The sequence below is a fragment of the Notamacropus eugenii genome, chromosome 2 (genome assembly GCF_028372415.1).
Source record: "Notamacropus eugenii isolate mMacEug1 chromosome 2, mMacEug1.pri_v2, whole genome shotgun sequence".
In the NCBI taxonomy this organism is placed as follows: Eukaryota; Metazoa; Chordata; class Mammalia; order Diprotodontia; family Macropodidae; genus Notamacropus; species Notamacropus eugenii.
The window spans coordinates 58,660,363-58,672,857 of NC_092873.1; the positions used below are offsets into that span (position 1 = coordinate 58,660,363).

Consider the following 12,495-nt stretch of genomic DNA (forward strand, 5'->3'; position numbering starts at 1 on the left):
GAACAGCTGACTGATGCTGTCACATGACTGGAGGGTGGGATGAAAGAAAGGGGCTCATGACTCAGCCAACACAACCAAGTGCGTTCTTTAGCTGATGGCATCTACCTGCTTCTGCGGAGGGACAGCTCTCATAACCACGAAGGGGAAGAGGACGAAAGAATCACTGCTGTAGAATAAAATGTCAAATCCAGATTTTCAAAATTGAAAAGTAGGTTTAATCCCAGAGATCTTACTAAAATATTATTAATGGTTATTATATCTAATACACTTTTGTTAACCCTATTTTCAGCAAAAGCAAAAAGGGTTGAGGGGAACCGTTAATAAAAAAAGCTTTCCAAATAGTATTTCTTTCCTATTTATCTCATGTGACAACTAGGTGGCGTGTGTGTGTTCGTCCTTCATTGCTGAAGAAGACCATGCCATCAGAGAAATGATGACGTGACTTGCACTTGACTTTGTTTTGAGTGAGGGAGGGCTGTGCAGGTCACCAGCCTCACTTCTCCTCCAGAGCCATCTGAATCCAGTGACCTGATATTCATCAGGATGACTGGAGATGACCCAGGATGAGGCAGTTGGGGTTAAGTGACTTGCCCAAGGTCACACAGCTAGTGAGTGTCAAGTGTCTGAGGTGAGATTTGAACTCAGGTCCTCCTGCCTGCACTAGTGCTCTATCTACTGCACCTCCTAGCTGCCCCAACAACTAGGTGGTGCAGTGCACAGAGCATCCGGGCCTGGAGTCTGGAAGACTCATCTTCCTGAGTTCAAATCTGGCCTCAGACACTTCCTAGCTGTGTGACCCTGAGCAAGTCACTTCACCCTGTTGGCCTCAGTTTCCTCATCTGTCCAATAAGCTGGAGAAGGAAACTGCAAACCATAAGAAGAGAGACCCAGACCTCCTTCTCCATTCCTTCAGCTTCCCAGTACCCAGAAGTACCCAGAAGCCCTCAGTGGGTAAATGGAATCACTGTCTGGCTTAGAGCTGAGGGGCTGGAGAAGGAAGGCTCAGCGCCAGCTAGAGGGTGGCCCAGCCCCTGGGGCAGGCCGGCCAGTGAAGCCTGGGGTTTCTTCTCAGAATCAAGTTGTAAATGTATAAAATACAGTGTCTGGATTTCTGGAGGATCAATTCTACTGAATTACAGTCATCAAATTAGAAAAACAAAAACAAGTCCCAAGACCACAGGTTGAGGCCTGGAGCCTGGGTGAGGTCTCTGGCCTGGGAAACAGCTAAGCTTTATGGACACCAGAGATGGGCAGGGGGATTACCTGGTAGGAGGGAGGTAAAAGGCCTCAGGAGTTGTCAAGGCTTGGAATGAGTTGGCCAAAGCCAGCTTTAAGGGCGCCTAATTCCCCCCAAGGCACCACAAGGCCGCTGCCCTCCCCCAGAATCTGGCAGGCTCTGGACACTAGCAGAGCAATAGGGAGCACTTGTGATGACCTCACCAAGAGGCAGGAGCAGCCTGAAGCTTTGGAGCCTCCTTTAGCTATAACCACTCCCAAGGTGGCACAATTCCTAAGGTTTCCATTGGTCCCCCTGATGCTGTGTACGTTTGTGGGTGCCAACACCCCCAGATTTATGGGCCAAATATCTGGTGATCACTTTTCTTGCCCTGTCATTACCTTGAATGCCTCAGCTTAGACTTGTCAAATGAAGGGGGTGGATTATGGCTTTGGAGGGGGAGCCATGTTCTAATTGGTGCATTGGCAATAAACAGGCTTCACGGAGATCATTCTGCATGCAAGGCAAGGGCAAGCTTCAAGGAAATGATGTCATGTGTTGCTTTTGGACACAGAAGGAAACCTGCTCCAGACTCCTTGATTTGTGCCTCCAGAGAGAAGATCTGTGAGTCAGACTCCAATGTGGGGACAACGTCTTCATTTGGAGGGAGGTCATCATCTACACCATCCAGTGGGGATGGGGGGGCTGACTTCCACTTTATGAACCTCACATCTGCCAAGGAGACGTTGAGGGGGGAGGTGCTTCAGAGGCAGTGTCTAATCTGGTGACAAACTTGGGCAACTGAGGCTTGACTCTAGAGTGTGCTCTGTGCATGTCTTGGCCTGCTACTCCCCTCCTCAGTTTTCATCAAGGATGCCCTCAATGCTTGTGCAAAATATTCTAGTAAACATCATCTCCAGAACAGAAGACAACCAAGGGCTCCTCCTGGGCCCTACAGACCAAGCAGCAACTGCACCAAAGTGGCCTCTCAAGGCAGCCTGTCCCTCTGTAGACAGTTCTGAGGGTTGCCAGTGTAATGGGGGGGTCTGGGCCACGTGTCCTGGGAGCACGCCTGCTCTTTTTGGAAGGGTCTGAGGGTGTGGGATGAAGGGGACAGTCCTCACTTCAAAGCATGTCTAAGGGTCTAGGTCTGGTCCGCTTACTGGCCTCTTCTTCCAGCACATCCAGTGAGAAGATAAGCTGCTGGTGGCCTCCAGGCCAGGGGGAGCCTTGGGCCAGAGGCTGGGCTGCTGCTGAGCCCCTCAGATCTGCCCGGACACGAGGGGCATGTGCTTTCCTGTGATTTCTGCCCTCCTTCCCTGCCTTGGGTGAAGGAGTGTTAGAAACGGGGCAGACGAAGCTTTGACCCCACAAGCTTCCCAAGGCCAGGAAGCCAGGAGAAGTCAGAGAGCTAGAGCTGGGGCCAGAGGGCAGCAGTGGATGGCCTGAGCCCAGGGCCAGGACACTGGGTCTACGAGCAGGGCAGCTTTTGCTGAAAGCAGCTTGAACTCGATTCAGGACTGGCTGCTGAGTGACATGGGAGGTTGAGGGGGTTTAGGGGAAAAGCCGAATACCTCTTCTTGTAGCAGCAGCAGGACCATGCTCTTGGCAAGCTTGAGGTCCCTGAAGCCTGTCCTTCCTGCCCTCTCTCCCTCACTGGGAAAGGGAAGGGGGCTGATTGCCCCATGAGAGTCTTTGGCATAGGCCCCTCCATCCTTCTCAGAAGCACCCCCAAAGCCAGAGCAGGAAGGCTTCCCTGCAAGGTTTCTTGAGTCTGCTCCCTCAGAACCCTCCCAGACACACCCATGCCACATCGCCCACATTCTGCCATCTGCAGCCAAAGAGCACGAGAGTGTCCCCTTGGACCAGAAAGCCCCTCCTAGCCATCCTCACATGGCTTGAGGCCCCTCCCTCCCCATCTGCCTTCCTCTTCATGTTCGCCAGCCAATCAGTCTTTTCTAAAAGAGGGTGTGCCAACCTGAATGCAGCACTACAAAAGTGCTCTGTTTGCCAGGAGGATCCCTGCCCTGGTCCTGGACGCTGTGTCCTCTTACCAAAGCCTAAAACCACACCAGCTTTCCTGAAGGCCACCACGTCCTGCTGCTGACTCACCATGACCTTGCAGGTCCCTCAAACCCCTACATCTTTGTCAGACAAGTTCCAACTGACCACACCTCGCCCTCCCTGTGCACCAAGTTGAATTTTTGAGCTCATGTGAAGACTGCAGACATTCCCATTGTGTTTCATCTATTAGATTTGGTCAGTCCTGTTGCGGTGATGACATACGTGACTTCCTATCCTCTCCTTCCTATGGACATCGTGAGAACTGGCCCCTCAATGACCTCCTGAGTTTGTGGATGTGGGGCCGGACGGGCTGGTCTCCGGCAATCTTCCTTCATCATGTGACAAATAGAGTTCAGATACAGAAGCTTCCTCATCTATCCCAGAAGCGTTGGCCATTCTCTTGTGGTTTTATCTGTTTGTCCCAGATCCCTCCTAAAACTCTCAGGATGGTCTGGTGGGTCTGGGACTGTGTCAGGCTGCCTAGAAACTCTTCTTTCCCTCCATCCCTTCCTCCTATTTCAGGAGACCATATGGCTCCTAACCTCCCATTACTCTCCTTGTTGGTTAAAAGAGGCAAACAGGCTAGGGGATATATAAATTCAGACTGTTTTATTCCCTTAAGGCTATCAGATACATGATCATGGAGCCAGAAGAAATATTCTCACTGTCTGATAAAAAGGATAAGAAGGCTTAAATACATCTTAGAACAATCCCAACTCAGTATGTCTACGTCACTCAAATTCACGATCCCCATGGATGTTGAACCAGAGTATGAGAAAGGAATTTTCTTAATTAAATAGGTGGTAAATCCAATAAGAAAAGAGAGTTGACCAAGAGTCAATTGAAACTACAACCCAGGATATCTGTGTTTTCTTTACCATTAACATGACATCACATAGTATATGTCCATAAAATATTAAGACAAGTGCCATTATTCAAAGTAGTGTCTTGTCAAGGTGCCTTGTCCTTGGTGGTCATTAATAGGAGAATGCTCTGGTCAGTTCCTCCTGGCCTTGTGGTAATGATATAGGAAGGGGCATTTTGAATTCATTCAGAGAACAGGGCATGTCTATTACGCCAGAGCATGCAAAGCATTCTGGTAGATTAAGCTCAGAGTTGCCACAATGCCTCTCCTGATTGGTCAATCCAGGTTTTAGGCCTTTCTCAGGACTTGGAGGTTCAGAATGGTTTGGGGAGAAGTCTACATCCTCCATCAGGTTTTAGTGAGTGAGATGTAGCTTGGGGCTTCCCTCTTGCTGCTTAGGAAGGAGGTGATCATGATAGTCCATCTCCAGGTCTGTTCCTTTGTCCAATTCTCCTGGTTTGATGTTAATGGTGTTTTTCTAAATCTCAGTTTGGAGCTCTCACAGTCATGGTGTGGCATCTTCTCCTTTGGATTCTTTCTTCTGACTTGGGGTTTATCTGGATCTCTGTTCTAATATGCTGATGGTCTGATAGACTTAGACAACATATTCAGATACTATTCCCATTTTGGCAAGCAGTGATTTTTCCATCCCTAAGCTGAGTAAATCTCATTTCCTGTGATAGAGGTCACCAGCGGCCTGTATGTCGAGTGCTTCCCCATCTCTTCTGACTTGTGCAGAGGCTCCCAGTCTTCAACCACAAATCACATCGTCAGTCTTTGTACTGAAGTCACTCATCATAACAGCCTAAGTTAGAGGCGTCTGACAATAGAGGATTGGTCCAAACAGGCATCATGCACTAATACGATGGTACATTAGACTGTGTTTGTGATCAATCACCATGAGGAAAATAAGAATAAAACAATAGCTAGCATCTCTCTGGTTCTTTGACGTTTGCCTAGTGCTTTACAAGTATTATCTCATTTGATCCTACGACAACCTTATTATCATTCTCATTTTACAGATGAAGAAACTGAGGCAGGCACAAGTGACTTGTTTAGAGCCACACAGCGAGTACCTGAGGCCAGATATGAGCTCAGGTCTTTATGAAATACTTACAGTAAAGCCCAGAAGTACAAGCACAAGGCCCAGGCTCACTACAAGCCTATAAAGGGAGAAGGGGATGGAAATGCTGAGAAAGATGACAGAAATCAGGGCTGACTGACAAGTCATCACAGATGTTTTATGGACTGAAATCATGTCTCCAAACACTGTGATTGCAATGGGTTTTATGAAAGTCTCCTGCAGATTTTACTAACAAATTGCCAATGTTTCCTTTAGGTAAAAAGAGCCAGTCTAATGAGGGCAGCCCGGCCCCCTGTCTACGTGGGGCTCTGGCTCCCACCCTGGGCAGCCACAGCTCTGACCTGAGGCGCAGCCATGTTCTTGTGGCAATAACCATTTCATCAAAGATCGTTCTTCTGAGCCCCACCATGGAGGTCCAGGCCACTTATTCCAGTGACTTGTCGTTCCACTTGGCCTCCAATGGGAGTGTTAGGGCAAAGACTCCTAAAATAGTCAATTTAGTCTGTAATCTTTTCTGCTGCCCTTTTTTCACTTGGGCAGATGTTACCAGCAGGTTTGTAGCTTTACAAGGACCAGCTTGTAGCCCTCCAAGGATCTCTGGATCCCACCCCTGCCAGACACAATCTCTCCACTACACTTCTTACCATGGCTCTTGCTTCCTCCCGAATGGACGGTATGGAAAGAATGCTGTACAAGGCGCCATTCACATACGGCTGTATCTGCAGAGAAAGCAACAAGAATATGTTGAATAGAATGTTCTTGAATACCATTACCAAAATTCACTCATGAGCAGGATAAGGGTCAAAGGCCTGGTAACAGCAGTGTCCTACGTGCAGCAATGTCACAGGGACCACCAAGTCAGACCCTAAACAGGGATCTCCTCTACTCTGCACTGTCTCTGACAAGAGACATCCAGCTCTAGCCTGGAGACCTCCAGTGACAGGAGCCACCTGGAATCCTTAGCAAGCTTGTTCCTCTTCCCTCTCTGGCTTCTGGACCCCCTACACCAAACAGATCCCCCAAAAGTCTTCTCTCCTTCAAGCTACCCAGTCCCAGGACTTTTCGACTGATCCTCGTAGTACATGACCTCCTAGCCCTGCCTGCAGGAAATACCATGGCTGGCCTTCTCTCATCAGCGTCCTTTGTAAAACTGAGTAAGTTAGGGCCTAATGCAGGGGGATGCCAATGGATCTGGGATATCCTGGAAGCTGTGCCTGCACTGCCTGGCTCACTCTTGTGCCCTTCCAATGCTGGGGACTTTCGTGGTTCATTACTGGAAGCACATTGGCCAACCAGAGGTTATCCCTCATTCCCCACAGGAACATGACCGGCCATCTCCCTTTGGCCTGAGGCTCAATGCTGAGATTTGTAGCCAGTCAGTCTCCTGTGTCTCATCTGTCATTCTTTACTCTCGTGGGTCCCTAGACTCACAGACATACCTACAGTGGGATGAGCCCCATGTTTCTCCTGGACACCCTGCCTCTCTTCATGCCACCCAAGGCCCTCCTGCACTGGCAGGTTCTGAAGCCTCCTGGTCCTTTTCAGATGACCTTCTGCTGCCTCACCTTGTACTTCAGTATGTATTGCAAACTGAACCATTTTTTTGGAGGCCTCTGGCCCAGACTTTTTGGGTCTGACATGCTATTTCCTTCATCAGGATGGAAGGTCCCTGAGAAATGACTCTGTATTTTGCCTATCACTAGTACTCAGGATGGAGCTGGGCACACACTGAGTGCTTAATCAATGCTTCCGACTGACTGCACTGGTGTTGCTAAATTGTCCTTTCTGTTGTAGCTGAAAAACTTGTCTCAACAGGAAAAACAGCAGGGAATTCAGTTGCGAGCTCTTTGGGGCAGAGCTTTCTCAATGTTTCCGTGTGTGTCCCATTGCCCTGGCTCCTCATACATCGGGCTAAAGTCCCAGACACAGGGCACGCACCAAAGAGCTCCTGGTGAAGACTCTGCGTCCCATGGCAGTAGCCTCCGGGTCTCTCATCTTTCTCTGTTCTCTCAGGGTTACCTGCGCTGCAGCTCAAAGGACTGAGGCACAGGACTGAGACAAGAAGCTCCGTAACGGACTAGGTGCCACATGGCTGCTGATCTCTAGGAGGCACAGGATTCAAATGGAGTGAAGAAGGCAGGCAAAACCAGGCATGGTGTACTCCCCAAAGAGCCTCCTCAGAAGTTCGGGCTTTCCTCCTGCCTGTGTGCCCAGAGCCTCTCTCTTCTCTCCTTCAGCCTGAGCTGAGCACCCAGGCTCCTAGTCTGAGGCTTCTCCTCTGCACCTGCCCCAGCAGCTGGGACTTCATGGTTGGGGGTTTGTGCATATGCATCAGTCTCTTTTCCTAAATTGGAGTTTTCAGGTGGCTCATGACGAGTATCCTTTCCAGGGCTAAGGATTCACTTCTGGCTGGCTCCCAGTGGCATCTTTTGTGGAACCCAGGGACTGTCTCCTGGGAGATGCCAACTTGATAAGGCAAAGCTATCAGGGAGGGAGCCTTTGGGAGATGCAGGGACCCTAAACTCAGCTCTGAGAATCTGATTCACGGTAGGATGCCCAGAGGCAGATGTGACCTTGGCAGGAGGTTGAAGCTCCACGCTGCAAAGGCAATGGGTCCCCACTCCCTCCAGGCCCAGGTCCATTGATGACCTCGGAGCTCCTGCTCCAACAACTGGTGTTTTGTTTTACTCTCAGCAGCCCCATCCTGCACACCTTCCTGCACCAAGAGTGACCCACCTCTAGCCCCACCCCTTTTTTCTTCTCCCCTGCCCAGGACAATGTGACCTGCCCTAAAAGACCAGTGTGGCCCTTGGCAGTGGGGGGCTAAATGCTATCGTTCTAAGTGAGCCACAGTAAATGCAGGCACATGCAAGCGCATGGCAGGAGGGACAAGGGCAAGGGGTGTAGTGGAGAGGGGGCTCCTCAGATGCCACAGACGTGTAGTGGCAGGGATCACCAATTGCTGGTTTTCTGAAGTGCCATCAGCTGTGTATCTCAGAAGCCAGAGCGATGATTCTAAAGGCAACATGACAACCAGCCATCAGGTCGCTCAGACAGAAGCAGAGGCGGCCAGCCCACTCTGCCCGTCCCAGGATTGGAGCCAGCAGAGCCTTACCTCATGGTTCTCATGGCCGAGCAGATCCGACAAGACTTTGAGCACGAGGCTGGCCACCTTAGCGCACATGTTCTTACCTGCAGGAAAAGAAAACCAATGGGACCCTGGCCCTGGAATGTGACCTCACTGCTGCTGCCAGCGCTCCCAGGCCCCCCTCAAGTTTACTGATCACTTTATACCCATCGTCTCGTCTGATCCTTGAGACAGCCCGGGAGAAACATGTTGCGGGCCCCACTTGGGGTGAAGGCCACCCGCTGACTTGCCCAAGATCTCAGAGGCAGGATTTGAAATCAGGTCTCACAAACTCTAAGTCCGATACTCCACTGTGACCCCTAGCTGTACCTCCCAGACATGCCAGCCTCACACAAGGACCATCATGGCCTTAATCTCTGTGGGAACAAGCACCAAACATGGGTTGAAAGGGAAGGGGGAAAGGAGTCCTTTGATCCTCACAACCACCCTGGAAGAGAGGTGCTATTATTATCCCCATTTTATAATTGAGGAAACTGAGGAAGAAGTGAAATGACTTGCCCAAGGTCACGCTAAAGCTAGCACACTAAATGCTAGTGCATTTGAACTCAGATCTCCCTGACTGCAGGCCCAGTTCTTTATCTACTGCACCACCTAGAGTCCTCCATCGGAAAGTTGGTTGACTAATACTGAGTTGAAATACTAATGAAATGAATTCCTATAACCTGAGAAGAGGCTAGTATTAGCTCACTGTTTCTCAGGCCAAGTGGCCTTCACTGAACAGACAGGGCTCCAAGATGTGGTCTCCTCCTCCCAGAAGGACAAGAGCTGGCCTGGGGCCAGGCAAAGGATGGTTAGCAGCCTGGCCTGGGAGGGGGGCTCTTGTCTCCTCTTCTGGGTTTCTCACTTTTAGGTGCAGACACCATCCCTGGTCACCTGCCTGGCACTAGATTATCTCCTGATTCCTTCTGGCCAGTGCAGATTCACCAGAAGAAGGGCCCCTGCTCTCCTACAAGGACAAGGAAAGGACAGAGGCCTTGGGCTACCATCCACACAATTCTGTGTAGCACTGGAGCACTGGCTACAGAGTCAGGAAGACCAGGGTCCAAATCCTATTCGGGACACTCCCCAGTGTGGGAGAGACCTTTGGGGGTCATTTAGCCCTTCAATTTACAGATGAAGAAACCAAGGCCCAGAGAGCGAGAACTGTGGGGTCCAAGTAGGGACAGGGACAAGGCTTCTGCTAGGACAGCTGGCCCAACCCATGACCAACAGAACACATGTACCCCCTAGAACCACTCCCTTCACTATTCCTGAATCTCCCGAGGCTCATGACAAGTGGTGAGTGGCATTGGGCCTATGGGCATGCTGGGCTACCCCCAAAACCCCCGGGAGGCACGAGACCTGCACTGCGGAGGCAGAGGTTCATGAGCAAGGCGACGGAGTACTCGAGAGTGTAGTCCGACAGGCAGTCGGGATCCTTGAGCACCTCGATAAGCCAGAAGATGAGGCCGTCATGGATCATGGTGGACTGCAGCGCACGCCTGCAAGGGGAAGGCCTGGTGGTCACTCACACTGGCAAGCATGGGTGCAAGGATGCAGCCAGAAGCCAGAGCAGAGACTGGGGTCCATGATGAGCACCAGCACCACCCACGCCCTTCTCTTGCCACTAGAGAGGGTACTACTCTGAAGAGCAGTCAGGCACACAGCACCTTCAGGGGGGCAGATGGCCACTCAATTTCAGGTGGCAGAAAACGAGAGTTTCCACACATGCCCCCTTCCTACTGGCCAAATGCGGCTCTACTCTCAGAGGCTGGGCTTGAAAACATTCTGAATTCCCTTGCTAGACTCTCCAGGCTTTGCTTTGACTACCAAGCTCTGGGTTTGTGACACGAGTTCAAAACCCATGTCTGCCACAGCCAGCTCTTACACTCACCACACCTCAGTTTCCTTGTTTGTAAAATAGCTGATTGAAAAGTTCCTTACCCAGAACCTAGGACTCAAGGGGCCTCGTTGCAGTCACCCAGACCCAAAGAAAGTCCCAAGAAAGGCCAGAATGAGCGGCTCAGGTGCCCCCGCAGCCTGGGTCAATTTGTAGAAAGGGACAGCTTTCCCTACAACATGCTCTCCACCATCCAGTTTGCATGGTTTGAGCAGGAGAAAGGTGATATAAAAGGTGCCCCAGCCATGCCTACTTGGGCTGGCTCTGGGGCAGGACTGGCTGTTAGAATTTATTGGGGGAGGGGGAGAGAAGGCTTTCTTTCTGTCATCTGGTGTCCCATTTTACAAGATGCAGCCCCCAGTCCCTACAGACCTGTGGCATCAGCATGATGTGCCATTTCCCTGTACCCTAGGCCTGGCTCCTTCTCCCTCCTCACCTCTGCCTCTGGCCTTCCTCAAGGCTCTGCTCAAATCTCACCTCTGCTGGACCGCTTCAATGCTAGGGCCTTTCCTCTGGACTATCTGCCTTCCAGAGAAACCAAGGATGTTTTTACTTTTCTGGGCATTCTGCCCCTTAGCATAGTGCCTGGCACCCAGAAATGCTTCATAAATATCTGGACTTTGAGGCTTAGCAGTGGCAATGAGTGGCAGCTGACACTGAGGAAAGCTGATCGACAAGTCCTGACTACAACATTACTGGGGTGTCTCTTTCCGGATGTCCTCAGAGCACCACAGCCATTGGGGGTTCTTGATGGGAAAAGGTCTCAACCAACCAAGGAAAGGAGAAGACAATGGGTCACTTTCTCCTGGTCAACGGTATCTCCCTTCCAATGTAGTGAAATCTCAGTGAGGAAATGCCCACGGAGTACAATTAAATCTCCAGAATACTGAAGCTTAAATTAATATTTCTCAGAAAGAGAATAACTCAGCATTGTCTATTTGTATAACCAGGAAGGGATATTTATTCACCGCTGACGTGTCTCTACAACGTAAGGAAACTGACCTTTTTCTCTATGTAATCAGAGTTCTACTTACTAACTTACCTTTTGTTTACAGAAATGAAGTTTGACCACACCTCAAAGAAGGAAAAACTGTGATGAGAGTTATTTACTCTTGTATTCTGCCTGTGAAAACTGGCAAAGAATTTCACAAAGAGTCATAGGGTCATGGATTTACAGTGGGAAGGGACCTTGGAGGCCAACTAATCCAATGTGCTCATTTTACTGAGGAAGAGGAAACTGAGGCTCAGAGAAGTTCAATGACTTGCCCAAGGTCTCACAGCTGGTAAATGTCTGAGCCACAATTCAAACCCAGACCTCTTGACTCCAATCCAGTGCTCTCTCCACTATACCATACACCTACCTAGTTCATTCAACCACTCCAGATAATAACAATTCACAACTAAAGGTTTGTAAGGCTCATTCCCACCAACAACCTTCTGAATATGAATTTAATTTCAAGGAAACCTGCAAAAGTTATAGCTCCTAAAGAGCACACTTTAATAACAGTAGCAAATGTTGGTATGGAAAAATCAAGCATTTCAAAGGTCACAGTGAAACAGAAACAGTAGGATCAAAGCACAAAAGGAAGTTTAGCTGAAAACAAGAGACAAGCTATTGCTGCCAAAAGACTGAATTAACCCTCAGAAAACAAGCAGAGATGCTCAGAAGGGCCTGGCAGAAAGAGGAGTTGTTACCAATTTCTCTACAGTTCACCACTGCCTCCCTGACACTGGAAGAACAGTGAGAAGACCAGTAACAGAAAAGCTTTATTCATTACCATGAATAAAAAATGCCTGTTCCAGCACCATGTCAGGTCAGCTTCATTAGGCTTTCTTAGTGCTTTACTTTAAAGACTACAAGTCATGAGACCCCTGTAACCTTCAGGTCTGTAAACAAAGGCTGGATGACCACTTGTAGGCTGGGATTTGTTGTATAAAGTTGGGATTCAGTCAAAGGGCTACATTTGAGGACCTAGAGGGCCACATGCGGCCTTGAGGCTGCAGGTTCTCCACTCCTGCTGTAGAGTATACAGTGGTAGGGATTCTTTTTAAGGTACAATTGGACTAGAGATCTATTGAGGTCTCTCCCAACTATGAAATTCTGTGGTCTGAAATGCTCTGATGGGTTGTTCAGAATAAAATAAAATATTTGCTTAAAATCTTCTACCTTCCCTTTTTAATGGACCCTTTTACAAAAAGACAAGCTGCTTTCTGAGGTGGCACTTAATGAGACTTCATG

The 12,495-nt window shown here is 49.5% G+C and overlaps 1 protein-coding gene across 10 annotated transcripts in view; it reads right to left on the reverse strand.

The window, feature by feature from the left end:
- The window catches only part of ARMC9 (armadillo repeat containing 9), a 144,291-nt gene that overhangs the window by 59,280 nt on the left and 72,516 nt on the right, over nucleotides 1-12,495 (reverse strand). For all 10 annotated transcript variants that reach the window (XR_011973262.1, XR_011973261.1, XR_011973260.1 and 7 more), the window contains 3 exons: nucleotides 9,719-9,858; nucleotides 8,345-8,421; nucleotides 5,874-5,948 (listed from right to left, as the gene is read on the reverse strand). Coding sequence is in view for 6 of the 10 variants with exons in the window: in XM_072637440.1 (XP_072493541.1) it covers nucleotides 5,874-5,948; nucleotides 8,345-8,421; nucleotides 9,719-9,858 (292 nt within the window). In the remaining 4 variants the exon portion in view is untranslated. The remainder of the gene's footprint in view (nucleotides 1-5,873; nucleotides 5,949-8,344; nucleotides 8,422-9,718; nucleotides 9,859-12,495) is intronic.